Source organism: Scyliorhinus canicula, chromosome 13 (genome assembly GCF_902713615.1).
Source record: "Scyliorhinus canicula chromosome 13, sScyCan1.1, whole genome shotgun sequence".
NCBI lineage: Eukaryota > Metazoa > Chordata > Chondrichthyes > Carcharhiniformes > Scyliorhinidae > Scyliorhinus > Scyliorhinus canicula.
The window spans coordinates 5058108-5079682 of NC_052158.1; the positions used below are offsets into that span (position 1 = coordinate 5058108).

The 21575-nt window shown below is 51.6% G+C and overlaps 1 protein-coding gene across 1 annotated transcript in view; it reads left to right on the forward strand.

The window, feature by feature from the left end:
- LOC119975823 (zinc-binding protein A33-like) overlaps positions 1-21362 on the forward strand; it is a 29945-nt gene extending 8583 nt beyond the window's left edge. The window contains exons 4-6 of the mRNA XM_038815703.1: positions 5295-5317; positions 5415-5530; positions 20630-21362. Coding sequence (XP_038671631.1) covers positions 5295-5317; positions 5415-5530; positions 20630-21237 — 747 coding nt within the window. The 3' untranslated portion in view covers positions 21238-21362. The remainder of the gene's footprint in view (positions 1-5294; positions 5318-5414; positions 5531-20629) is intronic.
- Positions 21363-21575: the final 213 nt, after the last annotated feature.

A 21575-nucleotide genomic window follows, 5' to 3' on the forward strand; every position in this document is an offset into this window, starting at 1 on the left:
ATTCCTTTTTATGTGCCCTGTCTCCCCGCACCCCCAACACACACCTGGAGGGCCAGGCAGTGGTCCCTGTCTCGGAGTCTGATAATTAGCCTGTCCCTGCCCTCTCTGATTCTGAAAGGGTGGCCTACCCCCTCCCTGTCCTTTCCCATTTTTATTCCAGTCAGTCTGATTTTGCAGGGCGTACGGATTTTGATAATTTAGGCCATGGGCTTGTGGGTTCATGGACAGTGGGAAGGCAGAAATGTTATAGGTTACGATGGGCTGGCCTCCATCTCCGCTCCCCCCTATTGTTAGTGCAGGAATTTCCCCTGGCTTTTGCTCCACCACCATCGGTGCTATTTTTCTGGGTGTGAGATCTTCTTTTGCCTTTAGCTTATCCTTGTTTTTGATCTCCTCCAATTGTGCCTGAAGGAGTTTACGTTGTATCTCCTTCAGCTGTTTGTCTGCATTCTTTTCATCTTTGCGATGTCTTTCTACTGCATGGGCAACATAATCCACAAACTCCTGGTAGCTTTTTGAGTCCAAGCCCACCACATCCTCCAGTCTTGTCTTAGCTGAGACTGGCAGGCCCTCTAGAATTGCAGCCCGGAACATGGAGTTGGTCAGCGGGTCTGTTAGAATGTCCCTCTCCGTGTCCCTTCTCCACCTTTTTAATTGATTTTCCACATACACAGCTGCATTCTCCTCCTCACCCAATGGCTCTCCCCTTAGGGTTTTTACATCCATTCGATTGGGGTACATATTCCTCAGTGCCTGCCAGATGTCTTGTCGGTACATGTCCATTAGTGTCCCATCTACCTCAGGGTCATAAGCTGCGGTCGGGATGCCGGCACGTCTCATTACTTCTGCCATTTGGTCCATTCCTAGCACCTTTGTCAGGAGAGCTTTGATGTCACCCAGTGCCATCCTTTTTCCCACCATTCCTGCCTCCAACTGTCCAATCCACCTTCCAGCTCCTTCCAAAATATTGGGTAATTCATTAATTAGATTAGGCAAATCCTGACCTGACCAAGGGATATACTGCGGTCTGCCACCCTTCAGAATCACCGGGAGTATCTTATTCCCTCTTTTCTCCCTATCTGGAAACTTTACAGTTTGGCGTCTTACCCGTGTCGATTTTCTTTGTTCCCCTAACACTGATTGTCCCCCTTCGTCGTCACTACTTTCTTCTGTCTCTCCTTCCATCTCTCCCTCGATTCTCTCTGGGTACTTCCACCTCCATGCTTTCCCCACTTCTCGTCTGTCTGCCTCTTTGTTCCCTTGCCAACATGTTTCCTTTATGCTTCTTTTTCTTTCTCTTTCCTCTCTGCTGGCTTCGACTCTCTTTTCTTTTATTTTTCCCTGTGACGCCTTACTTTCACCCTCGCAAGGATCATGACTTGTTTTCCACTCACATTTTCTTCTACTATTCTTTTCTTCCTCGTCTCGTTCCTTTTCCTTTTTCATTACCGTCTTTACCCATTCCAAAATGTCTATTACATTTACTTCTTCCTCCAACTGCTTTCTCCTTTGGTTTAACTCATTCAACTCCTCTTCTGTTTTCTTAGCCTCTTCCTCTACACCTTGTTTCTTTTCTAACTCCCTTCGTGCCCATTCTTCCTTCGTCACCTCTTCTGTGTCAAATACTCCCTCAAAATTCATCGTGCCTGATATAACTGGGTACAGTCCCGTGGAACCCTGTTCCTCTGAGTATGGGGGCGGGGCTACATTTGGATCTTCTAATTTTGCTTTTTCCTGAAGTTGCACTGGCATTTGCATCCATACTTCCCTCCATGCCCTTCTCCTTTCTCTCCCTTCCTTTTCAAACAATGCCAGTATCTCTAGTTCTTTTTCTCGCTTCTCCTTTCTTTTCTTAGATTTATCTTTTATTTTATAGTTCTTTATTATTCCCTTCTGGTCCTCACACCTCTCTACGCACCATGTGCCTTCCTCCGGCCACTGTGTATTAGTTTTACTTGTTCTTTTGGCCCATTTTTCAGAGACGTGTTCTATATCTCCCCTGAGGGCTGGGAACTTATCCCCTAATGTTTCCACTGGTGTTTTACCTTTGTGTGCCATTACCCGTCTTTTTGGATTGCTGTCACAATTTTTATCACTTAATCCGTCAGAGTTGGGTATCACCGTGATTATTACTTGCTGTGTTGTTTTTCCGTGCTCAGTCCCCTGTTTACCTTTACCTTGGGTTTCCCTTGCCAATATCTGTAACTCTAACCGGGGTCCCGATATCCACTTCCCCGTAGTCCCCTGTCCCGGCACTATCTTCCTTTCCCGGGCTAGAGGGTAGTAGGTTTTTACTTGCTCGTCTATGTGTACAGACACCCTATATCGATCAGATTCCTTTATTAATTTCTCTAGAGTTTCCAAGTTTATTTCGTCTATCCAATTCCTATCGGCTATTCTTTCCCATTTTACATACGGCCACTCGTTCTCTACCTCTTCTAAGTTAGTTATATGTGTAATTTTTCCCCAATCCAGTGTTGCTTCCGTTTCTGTTATTATCCTTTCTTAACCCCCTGACTAATCTTCCTTCCCAACCGATTGTACCAATCTCGCCGCTAGGCGGTTTTGTCAGTGTGACCTTTCCAAGTTGTTAGTTATTACCCTACCTGTGTTCCGACTCTCCTTCTTATTTCTGTCCTCCACGCTGCTGCCTCAGACCAGTTTGTTCAAATTGGTCTTTTACTTTCTCTATTCTAGCTGTTAATCCCCCTCTCCGGGGTTAGATTCCCCTCCTGTGCTTTTGACTACCGTATTAGGTCAGAGAGCGATCTCTCACTGATCTCTCTCCCTCTCGGTTGACGTCCCTTACCCGAGGTCCTGGGTAGGTTTGGACTGGCAGATTTTCCCGCACTTACTCTCTTCTGGGCAAGTCGTAACCTGGAAAAACCCGCTCCAAACCGGTTGACTTAACCTAATTGCATTACCTTAGCGTTCGGCCTTTTTCCCGTCTCACTTTTTACCCACTCACAGACAATACAGTATTACAGTGCGCTTTGCATGCAAAACTCTACTCTTCAGATCAGACTCAGTCTCTCAATACTATTTTACACAATTTGGTTTTAGTTATGCAGGATATCTTTGTGGTTGGGGAGATCCAGGACCAGCAAAGAGCCGGGTGCGCCGGGCCTCGAGATCCCTTTTCCGACAACAAGGATTTACATGCAATACAAATCTGCTTACCTTGCTGTCAGAATGCCGGCTTTGGGATGTCCAGCCCCGGTCGGACCTTCGCCTCCGCCACTCCTTCCAGATGCTTTTCTGGGCGATCTCTCACCAACCCTGCTTCGCAGCGCCAATTTTGTCGTGGTTCCCCAGGACGACAATTTGTTCGTACCGATTAAAACACCGAGAGTCTGAGAAGCGATCTTTCAAGCAGTGAACTTTATTTTTCCTAGCACAAGAAAAAACAAAGCTGGGATGTCCGGAACAATCCGAAGAGCCTCAGGGCTTGCTGTCTTTTATGTACATTTCAACTCCATATCTCAAACTCTTATCTTACTTTACAGCCCTCTTATCTTGCTTTCCAATCTGTCCTTGCTTTGGCCACCATTGTTTTTAGTTGGCCCTTTATCTGTCCCATTCGAGATTGGTCGCTCCCTATTTCCTCTCTTTGCTTCTTAAACCATGGTGGTTATAACTCTTGTCCTTATCTTGTTCCTGTGTAAACTTCCCTGCTTGTGAAACAATTGTGGTTTTGCTGACTTAGGCCGAATGTACAGAAAAACATGCTCACTCTATTCTTGTCTTTTTATGGCCATTATTTATGGTCAACCATTAAGTTGAGCCACTGAGCCGTATTCATTGTTCTCCCAAGTGACTATTATTTGTCTTTGTTAATTAGTAAATGCTATACTACTTTTCTGGGTCTGCTGCTTTAATCATATTAACTATACTTGATTACATTAGGTCACACGAGGTATATTAATTATACTTGATTACATTAGGTCACACGAGGTATATTAACTATACTTGATTACATTAGGTCACACGAGGTTACCCTAGGTTACATACTCATCTCAATACTTCACCTAAATCTACTTTATCATTTCACTAAAACCTATGATTCTGAACTTCATACCTAACTCATACAATATCCAGTACAAATTCCCTTACAGTTCTCGCTCCCGTTTCCTCTGACTGATGGTTCTTGACTCAAGGATTTTATAACAAACAAAATTACACAGACACGGGGATTGGCTCAACCACAAACTTGTTTAGTAAAAACACTCCCAACACCGAATACAAAGAGCTCCAAACTAGTGTAAATAACATTACACAACATTTAATTGTTTTTCCCGATTTAAATCCCACCACAGTTTAACCTCGGCTTCCACATAAACACATAAATCACCACAACTTATTAAAAAGCCTCTCCGGAAAATCCACAGACAAAACCCCACATTTCAGCCCAAACCTTCCTCAATTCAAACCCAAATCCCCCCAGGATTTGGTTGTTCTCCTGAAGTTATTTTAAAAACCTCAGCCCCAATCCCCCTGGGATTTAGCTGATAAATTCCAATTCCCCACCCGGCTGCTCCTTCTGGTGTGAATTGTAGGCCCGGGAGCCAGGTTGACCGTTCTTGACCCTCCTTCTTGACTGCAGTGCCAGACCCTTGGATCTTGTCCTTTTAATGATGATTCTTATCGGAATATCACAAACACATTTCCTGAAGCCATCCTGCTGGAGGGTCAGTGCTCAGCGCCTTTCAATCTCTTTACACAGTCATTTTCAGTAAGTCAGACTTAATCCCGGGAGGTTTTCCTGCCATCGACAGTCTGAGCTTGACCTCTCGTGTGATTCTCTATGTCCGGACACCATGCTCACTGCTGTGACAGACTGGAGTAAATTCCACCCCGTGTGATACGTAGTCAGTTCCACATTCTCATCACTCTCTCGGGAAAGAAGTTTCTCCTGAACTCCCATTGGATTTATTTGTAACTATATTATGTTTCTATCCCGATTTCTGGATTCTCCAGAAGTGGCAATACCTTCACTGAATCTCTCAAATCCGACACCTTTCATCATTTGAAAGATCTCTATCAGGTCTTCTCTTTTCTTCAGTAAAGTTGATCAACCTTTGCTGTTAGTTGAAGCCTCTCAGTTGCTGTCGATCTTTTTGATACTTTCTCCTGTGCTTCAATATCCTTTGTGGAACATCCTCTTTCTATTCCATGTCTGCAGCAATGGGAATTGACAATTCTCAGCAGCTTGTAACAATGTGAGGGTCATTTCTGCTTTCTGGATATAGACAGTCCGTCTCTGTCAACTCAGATTTGTGTTTTGTTTATTTCAGGAGGAAGCATCTGGGAAGAGGAGGTAGGACATGAACTTTACTGAAACTCAGGGCAAGTTGGTGAAATTACTCAGCAAAGTGTTTATGGTCAATTTATAATCAACTCTTTCATATTTACAGGATTAGCGATAAGATTAAAAAGCTGTCACTAGCAGATGGTGTCCTGTCCATCGGAAAATTCAACAGCCCTTTACCGTTCCCAGTGTGGAGAGAAATGCTGGATGTCATTAACCCTGGTAAAACTCAGATAAGTTCCTCTGTTCTGATTTATTTATTTTTTTTAAAATATTGAATGTATTTGAAAATTTTTATAATAATATCATTAACAATGACATCAACATGGTATAATAGGGCAGCACGGGGGCTCAGTAGGTTAGCACTGCAGTCTCACGGCGCTGAGGCCCCAGGTTCGATCCCGGCTCTGGGTCACTGTCCGTGTGGAGTTTGCACATTCTCCCCGTGTTTGCGTGGGTTTCGCCCCCACAACCCAAAGATGTGCAAGGTAGGTGGATTGAACACGCTAAATTGCCCCTTAATTAGAAAAAAAAAATTAATTGGGTACTCTAAATTTAAAAAAAAACATGGTATAATAAACATTTACCCCCCCCCCATCCCAATCTTCACACACCCCAACCATAAAACAACAATCCGGCCCTCTCCCCCGCCTCCCGCTTGGAATTCTGCATCTGCTGACATTTTAATTTTCCCCGAGAAAGTCGACGAACGGCTGCCACCTCCGGGTGAACCTGACCATTGACCCTCTAAAGGCGAGCTTTATTTTCTCGAGACTGAGAAACCCAGCCATTTCACTAACCCAGGTCTCTACACTCGGGGGCTTCGAGTCCCTCCACATTAACAAGATCCATCTCCGGGCTACCAGGGAGGCAAAGGCCAAGACGTCGGCCTCTTTCGCCCCCTGAACTACTGTCTCGTCCGACACTCCAAAGATCGCTAACTCCGGAATCGGCACCACCCATGTTTTTAGTACCGTGGACATTGCCTTAGCGAAACCCTGCCAAAACCCTCTAAGCTTCGGGCATGCCCAAAACATGTGGACATGATTTGCTGGGCTTCCCGCGTACCTCGCACACCTATCCTCTACCCCTAAAAACGTACTCATCCTAGCCGCTGTCATGTGTGCCCGGTGGACTACCTTGAACTGTGTCAGGCTGAGCCTGGCACATGATGAGGAGGTGTTAACCTTGCTTAGGGCATCCGCCCATAGACTCGCCTCTATCTCTCCTCCTAGCTCGTCCTCCTACTTGCCCTTAAGCTCCTCCACCGGAGTTTCCTCCGCCTCTGAAAGCTCCTGGTAAATATCCGATACCTTCCCCTCTCCCACCCAGGTACTGGAAACTACTCTATCCTGTATCCCCCATGGCGGCAGCAGCGGAAAGGCCGGCACCTGTTTTCTCAGGAAGTCTCACACCTGCAAATACCTAAACCCATTCCCTGCTGGCAATTCAAATTTATCCTCCAAGGCTTTCAACCTGGGAAAGCTCCCATTTATAAATAGAATCCCCATCCTTCTAATTCCTGCCCTTTGCCATCTCCGGAACCCACCATCCAGCCTGCCCGGAACAAACCGATGATTATTATAAATCGGGGTCCAAACCGATGCTCCCTCCACTCTCTTATATCTCCTCCATTGCCCCCAGATTCTCAGAGCCGCCACCATCACCGGACTTGTGGAGTATCAGGCCGGCCAGAACGGAAGAGGTGCCGTTATCAGTGCTCCCAAACTGGTATCTTTACATGACGCCGCCTCCATCCACTCCCATGCCGACCCGTCCCTCTCTACCCACTTCCTAATCATGGCTATATTAGCCTCCCAGTAGTACATCGAACAGTACAGCACAGAACAGGCCCTTCGGCCCTCGATGTTGTGCCGAGCAATGATCACCCTACTCAAACCCACGTATCCACCCTATACCCTATACCCAACAACTCCCCCCCTTAACCTTACTATAGGACACTACGGGCAATTTAGCATGGCCAATCCACCTAACCCGCACATCTTTGGACTGTGGGAGGAAACCAGAGCACCCGGAGGAAACTCACGCACACACGGGGAGGACGTGCAGACTCCGCACAGACAGTGACCCAGCCGGGAATCGAACCTGGGACCCTGGAGCTGTGAAGCATTTATGCTAACCACCATGCTACCGTGCTGCCCAAAATATAAATTTAGTGTACCCAATTATTTTTTTTCCAATTAAGGGGCAATTGAACGTGGCCAATCCACCTAACCTGCACATCTTTTTGGGTTGTGGGGGCGAAACCCACGCAGACACGGGGAGAATGTGCAAACTCCTCACAGACAGTGACCCAGGGCCGGGATTCGAACCCCGGTCCTCAGCGCCGTAGGCAGCAATGCTAACCACTGTGCCACTGTGCTGCCAACGTAATTGCAGCGCCAACCCACCCTCCCACTGACTGCGCTCCAGCGATTGCCGAGTACTCAGTATCCACCACCTCCGGTATTAGCGCCCTGCCCTGAACACAAAAGTCGATGCGAGAGCATACCTTGTGGACATGTGAGAGGAAGGAAAACTCCTTCACCCTTGGCCGTGCAAACCTCCATGGGTCTACTCCCACCATCTGTTCCATAAACCCTTCCAATTCCTTTGCCGGCCTCCTCCCTGTCCTGGATTTTGACCGTTCCAATTCCGGATCAATGACTGTGTTAAAGTCTCCTCCCATGATCAGGTTATGTGACTCTAAGTCTGGGATCTTACAAAACACCCACCTCATCAATTCCACATCGTCCTAATTCGGAGCATATATGTTCACAAGTACCACCCACACCCCCTCCAACTTCCCACTCACCATTATGTACCTTCTCCCCCTTGTCTGACATGATTCTCCCAGCCTCGAATGCCACTCGTTTGTTGATCAAGATCGCTACCCCCCTGGTCTTTGAGTCCAGCCCTGAGTGGAAATGAAATGAATGAAAATCGCTTATTGTCCCACTACCCTCTGTGTAAAACACTTGCCTCGTACATCTCCTCTAAACTTTGCACCTCGCACATTAAACCTATGCCCCCTAGTAATTGACCCCTCTACCCAGGGAAAAAGCCTCTGACTATCCACTCTGTCTATGCCCCTCATAATTTTGTAGACCTCTATCAGGTCGCCCCTCAAAATCCGTTGTTCCAGTGAGAACAAACCGAGTTTATTCAACCGCTCCTCATAGCTAATGCCCTCCATACCGGGCAACATCCTGGTAAATCTCTTCTGCACCCTCCCTAAAGCTTCCACATCCTTCCGGCAGTGTGGCAACCAGAATTGAAAACTATACTCCAAGTGTGGCCTAACTAAGGTTCTATACAGCTGCAACATAACTTGCCAATTTTTATACTCAATGCCCCGGCCAATGAAGGCAAACATGCCGTATGCCTTCTTGACTACCTTCTCCACCTGTGTAGCCCCTTTCAGTGACCTGTGGACCTATACACCTAGATATAGAACATAGAACATAGAACAGTACAGCACAGAACAGGCCCTTCGGCCCTCGATGTTGTGCCGAGCAATGATCACCCTACTTAAACCCACGTAACCCGTATACCCGTAACCCAACAATCCCCCCATTAACCTTACACTACGGGCAATTTAGCATGGCCAATCCACCTAACCCGCACATCTTTGGACTGTGGGAGGAAACCGGAGCACCCGGAGGAAACCCACGCACACACGGGGAGGACGTGCAGACTCCACACAGACAGTGACCCAGCCGGGAATCGAACCTGGGACCCTGGAGCTGTGAAGCATTGATGCTAACCACCATGCTACCGTGAGGCCCCAAAAGATATCTCTGACTTTCAATACTCTTGAGAGTTCTACCATTCACTGGATATTGCCAACCTGCATTAGACCTTCCAAAATGCATGACCTCACATTTGTCGCATTAAACTCCATCTGCCATCGCTCTGCCTAAGTCTCCACACGATCTAAATCGTCTGGTCTGTAACCTTTAGGTGTGTCTCTTGTAGCATTGCCATGTCCGTCTTCAGCCCCCTCAAATGCGCAAACACACGAGCCCTCTTGACCGGCCCATTCAGCCCTCTGACATTCCATGTCGTCAGCCTGGTCGGGGGGCTTACCACCCCTCCCCCTCCCCCTGCCGACTAGCCATCACCCTTTTAGGCTAGCCTCTAGCTCGCGCCCTCCGCTTCCTTGAGCCCCCCCGGCCTCAGGCATTCGCCTTTCCTGACCTCCCATTTGTCCCTTAGTAACAGTTTCTCCCCAGTCAGCAAAGTAGCTCCACCCACCTCCCTCCCCCCCTCGCAACAACACTAGCAACCCAACCCCCCAAGTCCAGCTCCAGCTTAACACCTGCTCACCCTCCACTGTGCTTCCAAGAGTCAGCTGACCCATGCTGACTTGATAGCGCCGCCCCTGGCACCAAGCAGTCTGTCTCCCCATTGTTCTCTCCCCTCTCCCCCCACTTGGACAAACATATTCAAAGCATCACATTCCCCAGGAAACGAACATCAGAAACAAAATAGTGAAGAAACAGCCACTTTAGAAAAAAAACACCCAAAAAACAGAACCAACCCCAAAGACCACCCCCCCCCAACCAACTCCCTGCAAGACAAAGTTACCGTGAGCCATTCAAACAGCCCCTTATTACACACAGCACTACTGATACTGATACAGCCCAGCACAACAAATCACCACCACAGTCATGTCCAAGGCTTCAGTGTTTTTTAATTCACCTCCAGCCTCTTTTCTGGCGTTTCAAAGTAGAAGCCCCGTTCCTCATGTGTGACCCACAGACGGGCTGGGTACAGCATCCCAAACTTCACCCCCTTCTTAAAGAGGCCGTTTTTGCCCAATTGAATCCAGCTCGCCTCTTGGCCAAATCCGCGCCCAGGTCCTGATAAACGCGCACCTCACAATTCTCCCACTTGCTGCTCCGTTCCTTCTTGGCCCACCGCAGAACGTGTTCCTTGTCCAGTAATCGGTGAAAGCGTACCACCATCGCCCTCGGCGGCTCATTCGCTCGGGGCTTCTTCGCGAGGGCTCTGTGCGTTCTGTCCACTTCCAGGGGCCGAGAGAACGCATCAGCCCCAATCAACTTCTCCAACATGTCCGTCACATAAGTCCTTGCATCCAATCCCTCACTGCCTTCAGGGAGGCCGACAATTCTATGATTCTGCCTCCTGGACCTGTCCTCCAGCTTCTCCTGCATTCTTCTCTGGCGGTCGTTCATCATCCCCACCTTGGTCTCCAGCACGGTTATGTATTCCTCGTGCTCGGACTCCTTTTTCTCCACCTCCTGGATCGCTCTCCCGTGGGTCTTGATTCTGCACGACTTGATCAATCGGAGCTTTAATCGGGTCCAGCGTGTCCTTCTTCAGCTTGGTGAAGCGATCTTCAAAAAACTCCACCAGCTGCCCCGTTGACCACTGTGCCGTCTCCCCGCGGCCCTGCTTCTCCGCCATGTTTTCCCGCGTTGCCGGCTCTGCTCGCGTCTTCCTCATAGGACTTTGTCTTCTCACACGGCCACTTCTGGTCCAATTCTCCGTACACCGGAGGGAGATTTCTCCTGTCTCACTCTTCACTGATTTATCCAATAAAATCCAGAAAAAAACAGAGGAAAAGGTCCAAACGTCCGTCACAGGCGGGAGCTGTCAAATGTGCGACCTACTCCTCCATGGTCGTCACTGGAAGTCCCTCTGTCCTGATTTATATCTTATATTTGAATCATTATCCATATAAATATCACAGACACCGGGCGGGATTCTCCGGCCCGCCAGCTCCCTTTTCCTGGGCGGCGGCCCTCACCGGCAGCGGGATTCTCCGTCTCTGCCACCTGCCAATGGGATTGCCCATTGTGGCCACCCCACACCGCCGGGAAACCCGTGGGCGTGGGAGTGCTGCCGGCGCAACGGAGAATCCGTCGGCAGAGAGAATGTTTAAGGGCTTTGTTATAAAGAAATGAGGATAAAAATGGTCCTGATTGGAATTAAAGTCTGATTCATGCAACTAATCTACTTTCTAAAAATCATTCTCAGCTTGGCCAGCTGAAACTGTCAGCTCCCTAAACATCACCAATACAGGAACTCTCAGATGGAGCTCTGTCTCCAGAACCCATCGATACTTTACAAACTTCAGCAAGTGGAAACTCCGCCATTCCCAGCTGAACATTTCCTCCTCTACAATCCTCATCCTCCTGATACATCTCCACCTTGTGGACCAGACTCATGTCCATGGCCAAGGTTAGGACAGGAAGCCTGGGAATGAGGCTTTGTCTGCCTGTTGAGGGAGGAGGAGTGGTGAGGGGGATGGAGTCAGCTGGTCTTCACTGTGGACCTGGGGAACAAACCCTGGATTGCAATCCATTTCCTGAAAGTGTCAGCAAAGCCCATTTTCTCAATTGTCTTGAGGAAAAATTGCTCCCACTCTGGATGAATATCTTTTATACATCCAGGGAGAGGATTAAGGTAGAGGTTTGTCTGTGGAGAATCAGGTTGGCCGTGCCACCTGGGCACCTTGGCAATGCCAGGCTGGTAGTGGTAGGGTGCCTGGGTGGCACCAGCAGTGTCAGGGTACTGATGTGTTATGTACTCTGGGATAACACAGGCTGCAACTGGATGCAGCTTTCCCCAAAAGATACTCCTGACCCTGAAGTGAGTTCAATCTGATTTATTGAACCAGTAGCACAGTTAGCACAGTTCTCTATGAGTTCGACTCTCTGCCAACCTAAATGTGGTTACTCTGTCTGACTGAACCAGACTAGCTCTCAGCCACGTGCTGAAGGTGTGATACTGTACATACGCCCTGACTCACTCTGTAGATGTTCATCAGTGGAAAGAGGCAGAGTGTGAGTGCCTCGTGCCTTTTACAGTGAGATACCACCCCTCAGTGTCCTGCCTGCTGATTGGTCATGTCCTGTTCTCTGTGTTCATGAGCTGCCTGTCTGTATATCATTATCTGCATACTGCATATCGCAACACCTCCCCTTTTTTTATGTTTTGTTGGCATCTGGGAACGTACTTACATGTGGTGGCATATATTAACATCTTTACAAGCCGTGGCATATGTGAACGTATTTACATGTGAAGACAGCTGTCTAATGTGAGAAAACAGAATATAGCAAACAAAACAAATGTTCATAAGTCCAGTCTCTGGGGCTTGCGTCTGATCCTTGTCGACCACCGGAGAGGTGGTGGTGGGGACGACGGAGCCTTGACAGGCGGGATAGAAGCCTGACTGCTGGCCTCGTAGTTCGAGGTATCAGGAGGTGGCAAAACAACAGACGGAAATGGAGAAGAAAGCGGTTGCGGGCAGGCAACTTTGCACAGTGCCCGTCTGTTTCATCTCACAACAGAACCATCAGCCATACGTACAACATACGAGCGGGGCGCTGCCTGTCGAATAACGACAGCTGGAGCTGACCAGCCACCATCCGGTATCTTGATCCTGACAGTGTCTGCCGGGGATAACACGGGCAAATCAGTGGCATGAGCATCATCGCCCTGCTTTTGCTGGTTTCGGAGCTGCTGCACCTTCTGCAGCACCGGGAGGTGAGCCAGGTTGGGCAAGTGTATGGCTGGAAGTGTCGTCCGCAGGTCCCTGTTCATTGGGAGTTGAGCCGGCGACATGCCCTGTACGCAAGCAGCGCAAGGTAGATGTCAGAAGCAGAATCCGCGGCCTTGCAGATGAGCTGTTTCACAATGTGCACCCCATTTTCAACCTTCCCATTGGACTGCGGATAGTGTGGGCTGGAAGTTACATGTTTAAAATGGTATGACTTGGCAACATAGACCACTCGTGGCTGCTGGAGCACGGGCCATTGTCACTCATGACAGTGTGGGATACCATGCCTGGAAAACGTCTCCTTACAGGCCTTGATGATGGTCCGAGATGTGAGGTCTGAGAGCTTCACGGCTTCAGGGTAGTTCGAGAAATAGTCAATAATCAAAACGTAGTCACGACCATTCGCACGAAAGAGGTCGATGCCAACCTTGGACCACAGGGAGGTCTAGATTTCATGCTGCTGGAGCGTCTCCTTGCTCTGCGCTGGCTGGAAGTGTTGACAGTTCGCACAGTTGAGGACCATGTTCGAGATGTCCTGGCTAATACCGGGCCAGTAGACAGCCTGTCCGGCTCTGCATCTGCACTTCTCGACACCCAGGTGTCCCTCATGGATTTGGCAGAGCACCAAGCTCTGGAGACTGAGTGGAATGACAATCCGGTCCAGCTTGAGGAGGATACCATCACTCACCGTCAGGTCATCCTTTACATTGTAAAACTGAGGACACTGCCCTTTCTGCCAGCCATTGGCGAGGTGGTGCATGACACGCTCCAAGAGGGGGTCTTTGGCTGTCTCCTCGCGGATACGAACCACCTTCTCATCAGACGCCGGGAGGGTGCTAGCACAAAGCTGCACCTGTGATTCAATCTGCCGGATGATTTCCAGCGGTTCACTAGGCAATGTGATGGAGGGGGGACAATGTATCAGCGATGATGAACTCCTTGCCAGGCGTGTACACTAAGTCAAAGTCGTACCTTCTGAGTTTACGGAGGATGCGCTGCAACTGAGGCGTCATGTCGTTCAGGTCCTTGTGGATAATGTGGACCAGAGGCCTATGATCCATCTCGAGAGTGAATGACAGTGAACTCATCCAGCTGGATTTGCCAAAATCCATGTGACGCATCTAACTTGGTGAAAGAACGTGCGTGTGCCATCTGACTGGTGAGTTCCTCCCGCTTCGGGATGGGGTAGTGTTCACGCATTATATTCTTATTGAGATCCTTCAGTCTGTATATCATTATCTACATGTCTGCATATCGTGACAGGTACCCTGCCCAGTGGGCGTGCCCCTGGGGGTCTCTGATCCCCTGGGAGACCCCCACGATGCCATTCTGCCTGGTACCTGTTTGTGGAAATCAGTACCGAACGGCGCCTGCCCGAGGTCTCCGAGGGGAAGGGAGATTAGAACAGGGGTGGGCAAACTACGGCCCGCGGGCCGCATGCGGCCCGCCAAAGGTATTTCTGCGGCCCACCAAGTCATTAAAAAAAAAAAAAAAAATTTTTTTTTATAAATATTTTTTTTTTTTTTTTTAATTTTTTTTTTAAAGGTTAATGGGTGGGGGGGCTGTTGGGTTACTTACTGGTATAGGGTGGATACGTTGACTTGAGTAGGGTGATCATTGCTTGGCACAACGTCGAGGGCCGAAGGGCCTGTTCTGTGCTGTTCTGTTCTATGTTCTATATGAGGCGCCCAGAATCATAACCGGGTGAAGTAATTATTTTACTTAATATACTATGCGGCCCTTTGTGAATTGTGAATTTCTGAATGCGGCCCTTGCACGGAAAAGTTTGCCCACCCCTGGATTAGAACATAGAACATAGAACAGTACAGCACAGAACAGGCCCTTCGGCCCTCGATGTTGTGCCGAACAATGATCACCCTACTTAAACCCACGTAACCCGTATACCCATAACCCAACAATCCCCCCATTAACCTTACACTACGGGCAATTTAGCATGGCCAATCCACCTGACCCGCACATCTTTGGACTGTGGGAGGAAACCGGAGCACCCGGAAGAAACCCACGCACACACGGGGAGGACGTGCAGACTCCACACAGACAGTGACCCAGCCGAGAATCGAACCTGGGACCCTGGAGCTGTGAAGCATTGATGCTAACCACCATGCTACCGTGAGGCCCCAAGATTGATCCCACACCTCGGGAAACTGAGGAATCTGCATATTAAAGTGAGACCAGCTGCCTCAAGTTAATATGTCAATTTCTGCAAAGTGACCCCGCCCACAATGGGCAGGATTCACATCACAACGTCTCGAGAGATCACGTTAGATGTCACGGGACGTTGTGAGCCGGGTAGATCCCGAGAGCGGGGTCTCCTGGCTTTTATCGTCCACGCTGAGCCGCGGCGAGCTGCTTTTCGGGCGCAGCGTGGCCATTGGATCGCGTCCTGAGTGTTGCCGTGGGGACTGAAGTGCAGGCTCTTCCCGTTCCCTTGGGGGCGCTATTCAGGAAGCGAGTCAGGACATGCAAATGAGCCAGTGCTCTTCCCACGGGAATCAGAGCAATTCCCATTCCCGCTGGTGTCTGATTCGCTGGGGCCTGAATTAGTGCTGGAGAGCCTGACAAGCTGGAGCTGTTTATAAACGCTCCGCTCCCCAAACACTCCCATTCCAGCCAAGAAGGTGGCTCCACGGAGACCTGCCCCCAGACTTTCTGAGTCAGTGGCCAATCGCATGCTGGACGTGGTGGAGCAGAGGCAGGACACCCTCTTCCCCAGGGTGGGCAGGAGACCCAAGCCCACCATCATCAACAGGGCCTGGGAGGAGGTGGCAGAGATGGTCAGTGCTGCCAACCTCACCAGGAGGACTGGGGCCCAGTGCCGAAAAACGATGAACGATCTCCTGAGGGCAGCTCGGGTGAGTCACCACCTCTGTGTCCCTGGCATCACTCCTGTCCCTCACTCCTCACAACCCACCTGCCTGCATCTCCCTCACACCCCACCCTGCACCAAACCCCAACATCTGTATTGTCCTCTTTGGCCTGGTGCCTGGCACACACATGCCACCAGCTACAGACCTCCCGTAGAACTCACCTCCATGCGTCTCACCATGTCCTTTATGTGTTCCCGAGGACAAGGTGACCCACAATCACCGGGAGCGGCAGAAAACCGGCGGGGGCATCCCAGACCTGAGAGTGCAAACCCCCGGGGAACAGAAGGCGATGGAGCTCGCGGGCGAGGCAGAGGAAAGGGCCGTCTCAGAAACAGAGGTCGGCATGTGGTAACCAAGTGAGAGCCCAATGCAAAGCTGATGTCCCAACAGCAACTGAGTGACCCCCTCTCCCACAGACCTCTCCTTCCCAAGATCTCACCGTGTCTCTTGTCTTTTGTCTTGCGGGATCACCATCAGACGAGGCCGGGCCGTCCGGGGTCGCTGACCCCCAGCCACATCCCCAGAACACCCCGGAGCACCAGTCCGGGGAAGACACCGACTTCTCGTCACTGCTGTCACCTGCACCCTCCACCATCGCAGAGACTATCACCTCGGGGGGCATTTTAGTGAAGAGGCTCCTGGGTCACCTTCTGGTGCTCACTTCACACAGGCTGCAGCACATCAGGTGGAGGCAGGGACTCCCGAGGGAGCGGGCGGTCGGAGGGCTGCCCGATCCCAGGAAGCAGCTGTAGTCCGGACAGGTATCGAGCTTCTGGATGTATGGCGGGGGCAGGGCCCCAGGACACTTGAACCTGGGGTCACCCTCAGTGAGAGGTGGCAGGAAACGGGGCCAGAAGTGTGAGGCCGCCGTGTATGTCAGCTTACCCAGTGAGTGAGCCGTTACCACTCACTATCTCCCCAAACCCACTCCCCACAAGCTATATGGGCCTGTGAGATGGATTGGCCGGCACACATGCAGGGATGACCCAGGCGGACAGTGGAATGTTATCCTAAAGGCAGGAGTCAGACTGTGTCAAACGATGAGGAGATCCAGAGCTCATCTCCCAGCGAGTCGTCATCATCCTCCGTCCCGTGGACAAGACCCACTGATACTGCCAACCCAGCGCCAACACCCTGTGGGGATACTGGTAGGGCCCTCGGAGGGAGGGAGGGGGAACTGGGGTAGTAGGGTGGAGTGAAGGGAGGAGGGACGGGGAAGGTGCAGTGAAGGGAGGAGGGACGGGGAAGGTGGAGTGAAGGGAGGAGGGACGGGGAAGGTGGAATGAAGGGAGGAGGGACGGGGGAGGTGGAGTGAAGGGGAAGGTGGAGTGAAGGGAGGAGGGACGGGGAAGGTGGAGTGAAGGGAGGAGGGACGGGGAAGGTGGAGTGAAGGGAGGAGGGACGGGGAAGGTGGAGTGAAGGGAGGAGGGACGGGGAAGGTGGAGTGAAGGGAGGAGGGACGGGGAAGGTGGAGTGAAGGGAGGAGGGACGGGGATGGTGGAGTGAAGGGAGGAGGGACGGGGAAGGTGGAGTGAAGGGAGGAGGGACGGGGATGGTGGAGTGAAGGGAGGAGTGACGAGGAAGGTGGAGTGAAGGGAGGAGGGACGGGAAGGTGGAGTGAAGGGAGGAGGGACGGGGAAGGTGGAGTGAAGGGAGGAGGGACGGGGAAGGTGGAGTGAAGGGAGGAGGGACAGGAGAAGGTGGAGTGAAGGGAGGAGGGACGGGGAAGGTGGAGTGAAGGGAGGAGGGACGGGGAAGGTGCAGTGAAGGGAGGAGGGACGGGAAGGTGTCAGCGGCTCTGGGGAAGGGGCACCACATGGAAGTGGGGGGGTTGATATGGGAGGTGGGACAGGACTCAATGATGCTCCAGGTTTCTGCATGGGCCTCGTTATAACGGGTCTCCGCGTCGGTCTGGGGCCTCTGGACAGGTGTCATTAACCATGACTTCAGCGGTTAACCCTTGTCGCCAAAGAGCGAACCCCTCACCTGAGGGAGCACCTCGAAGGTGCCGGGAACCGACGAGTGCGCCAGGATGTAAGCGTCGTGCCCGCTGCCTGGGTATCGGGGGAAGACGTGTGTGATGTACAGCTGGTGGTCACACACCAACTGCACATTCAGGGAGTGGAAGCCCTTCCTATTGATGAAGGGCCCCCCTGATGATCCGGTACTTGTAGGGGGACATGCGTACCATCGATCACCCCCTGGACCTGGGTCATGCCAGCGATGGAGGGAAATCCTGCTGCCCGGGCATCCTGGTGTGCCTGATCCAGACTGAAGGTTATATAGTCCGCTGCCCGGGTGCATAGGGCATCCGTCACCGCGCGGATGTACCTGTGAGCCGATGTCTGCGAGATCCCAGACAGGTCCCCGCTCGGCCCCTGGAAAGTCCCAGAGACAGAGAGGTTCAGGGCGACCGTCACCGTGACGGCCACCGGGAGCGGGTGACCTCCTCCAAACCCCAGCAGTGCCAGCTGCACCACCGCCTGGCACAGGTGGCACCTGGTCTCACTGGTTAGCCGATGTCTTCGGCGGCACAGGCGGTCCGGCAGCTCCTCGAAGGACAGGCGCCGATGGTAAACACGTGCCCTGATGCGGCGCCTCCTTCACACCTCCTCCTCGGCCTGTTGGACGGCCGGCACTCGAGCCTCACCGGCTGGGCCCTGCTCTTCTGGGGCAGGCTCCTCTTGTGCAGGATCCTCCCTGAGCAGGCCCTGTGCCTCCAGCCTCCGTGTGTCCGTAACGGCAGCTGTGGCCAGGTAGATAGCGAGCATTCCTGGCTGTGCTCCAAATATTCATTCTCCGCAGGGGGGAATAGAGAAGACATGTTAGCACGATGTGTATTCCCGAACCCATCCCGATCCAACAGGCTACACGGTGACCCTGAGTTGTACTTCAGCTCCACCCTCCACATGTCCCCACAAACCCCACCCCCACCCCTCAGTCGCTCCCCCCGATATGTTGCCGTCCGCACTGCACCCCTGTCCCCATCAGTGAGTGGGACCGGGCCTGTGATGTGGGGAGGCTCTATCCTCAGCGACCATCCCTGTCGACAGGGGTACCGGTGGGTGACGAAACCCGTGTCAGCGACAGGCTCTCTGGCCTGTGTCCTGTTTCCTCCAGTGGGGTTTACTGTGGGTCTCCTCACTGGGTGGGCCGTGTGTTATCCCACCAGCAGGGTGGCACCTGGTTGTGGGGTGGAGAGGGTCACCGTGTGCCACCAATCGCCTCCATGCTTAGAGGCTTGTGTGTGGGCAGGTCCTACAGATGGGGTGAGGCAGGGAAGTGTGTGTCTGCTGGCAGCTTAGCTGCAGTGTGATGTGGGTCCTGGGTGTGACACACAGGTTGTTACAACCTGTTCGGGGGCAGGGTGGATGGGAGCAGGGGCGCGGTGGGCAGGCAGGGCTTGGAGACAGCTGGTGGTCCTGAGGGGTGGGCTGGCTGATAGTGTGACTGGTGAGGCCTCTGCCCTGAGAGGGGCAGTGTGCCAGGGAGGGTGCCAAAGGCCACGGTGCATGTGTCCTTTGTTTGGGGTGAGCTCTGCTATTCCCCTGCTTCCCCTGCAGTGGGGCTGAGCTTCTGATGAGGGAACTGAGGAGTGGCAGCACCTGGTGTGTGACTGATTGAGCTTGGCCACGCCCATCCCGGTGATGGCTCAGCCGGGGTCTGAGGCTTTCCAGAGGGGCGGCCTGGGTGGGCTCCCAAATGACCAGAGGCTCTGTGAACATTTCCAGGACACAGTGAGCAGTCAGCAGAGTGAGCAGCCAGGGGCCTGTGAGAAGCAGCAAAGGGGTGTGTTTAAAACCCAGACTGCAGCAATGGGGGTCTGAGCCAGGCCACCCCGATCCCGAGGGGGACACCCTGAGTGCACAGACCTGTCACCAAGTCGCTCCCCGTTACTCCCCCCGGCCCAGGCAGACACCCCCATCAAGTCCCACAATTAATGAGGCTTTTTGAGAGTTTATTACCCTCTCTCTGCCCCTCAGCAGCCATGGAGCCCAGTCCCCGTTTGGAAATATTTGCACTAATTCACACCTGCGTGACTTCTGCCTGAGAGGGCGGAGCATCATGGAAGGGCGGAGCATACTGTGTCCAATCCGCTGATTAGATTTAAATCTATGTCAATGAGGGTTTTACATGGGCCCGCTGCAGGGCACAAACTTTGATTTCACCGCCAGGGAGGGACTGGAGCCTGGCGTCGGAATCAGTGCCGGGCACAAACCTCGATTTGTGCATTACGTCCGATTCTCCGCCCGATCGCACTTCCGGTTTCGTGAAGCGGAGAACCCGCCATATTTGTTTCCACGGAGCAGAATGGAAACATCTCGGTGTTGAGATCTTCTTCTAAATTTGAGAAGAGATTAGTTTATTTTGATGATCTCTCTCACACACACACAGGCACACACACAAACACACACACAGGCACACACACAAACACACACACACACAAACACACACACACACAAACACACACACAGGTACACACACACACACACACAGTCACACACATCAGGTTGGCTTATTTTGATGTTGAGGAACAGGAAATCAAATCAAAAATGGTGATATCTTCCCCAGATCCCCAGTGAATCTCCCCCCAGATCCCCAGTGAGTCTCTCCCCCTGATCCCCAGTGAGTCTCCCCGATCCCCAGTGAGTCTCTTCCCCGATCCCCAGTGAGTCTCTCCCCCCGATCCCCAGTGAGTCTCCCAGATCTCCAGTGAGTCTCTCCCCTGATCCCCAGTGAATCTCCCCCCAATCCCCAGTGAATCTCCCCCCAATCCCCAGTGAGTCTCCCCCCGATCCCCAGTGAGTCTCCCCCCGATCCCCAGTGAGTCTCCCCCCGATCCCCAGTGAGTCTCTCCCCCCGATCCCCAGTGAGTCTCTAATTTTCTGATTTTTCTCCCAGTCTCTGTGACCCTGGATGTGGAAACAGCGAATCCCTGGCTCGAGGTGTCTGAGGATCTGAAGAGTTTGAGATGGACCGGGACCCAGAGGAGTCTCCCTGACACCAGGAAGAGGTTTACACACTGGCCCTGTGTGCTGGGATCAGAGGGATTCACATCGGGGAGACATTACTGGGAGGTGGAGGTGACGGGGAATCGGCGCTGGGGTCTGGGAGTAGCCGCAGAGTCTGTGGAGAGGAAGGACTTGGTCAGTCTGAGCCCAGAGACTGGATTCTGGACCATTGGTCGGGGCGATGATCAGTTTTATATAAATTCCTCTCCTGAATCCCGTCTCCGTGTCGGTCAGATCCCCGGGAAGGTGGGAGTTTATCTCAGTTATGAGTCTGGGACAGTTTCATTTTACAACGTGGACACCAAGTCCCATCTCCACACCTTCACTGGGAATAAATTCACTGAGAAACTTTATCCTTTCTTCTGGACTTGGGATAAAAACCAGTTTCTGAGAATCTGCTCCGGTTCTGATCGGACCCGAAAGGGGCGGGGCCTCAGGGTGGTGACATCATCACTGACATCACAAGGTCAGGGGTCGGGGATCAGAAATCACTCTTGACAACAGGTTGTACTAAATGAGTCATTTAATTTCCAAATTGTAAAATCTCAATCAGACTGTAAATAAGAACAACACAAATAGAAATGTCAGAGAAATAAAATAAAAACGAAATTAAATATCCTGAACTTTTGCTTGCCGTTCATTGTAGTGCCAATTGCAGCCACACGATGGTGATGTCGAGCTGTACAAAGATCAGTAAAGTTTTACAGCGCAGTATCGCCACCTGCTGCTGGATACCTGGTACTGGCAGGAATAAAAAAAACAAAAAATGCTCAAACACTCGCTGATCTGACAATTCAGGCCGGACCTTTCTTCACAACTGAAAGAGAATTGGATCA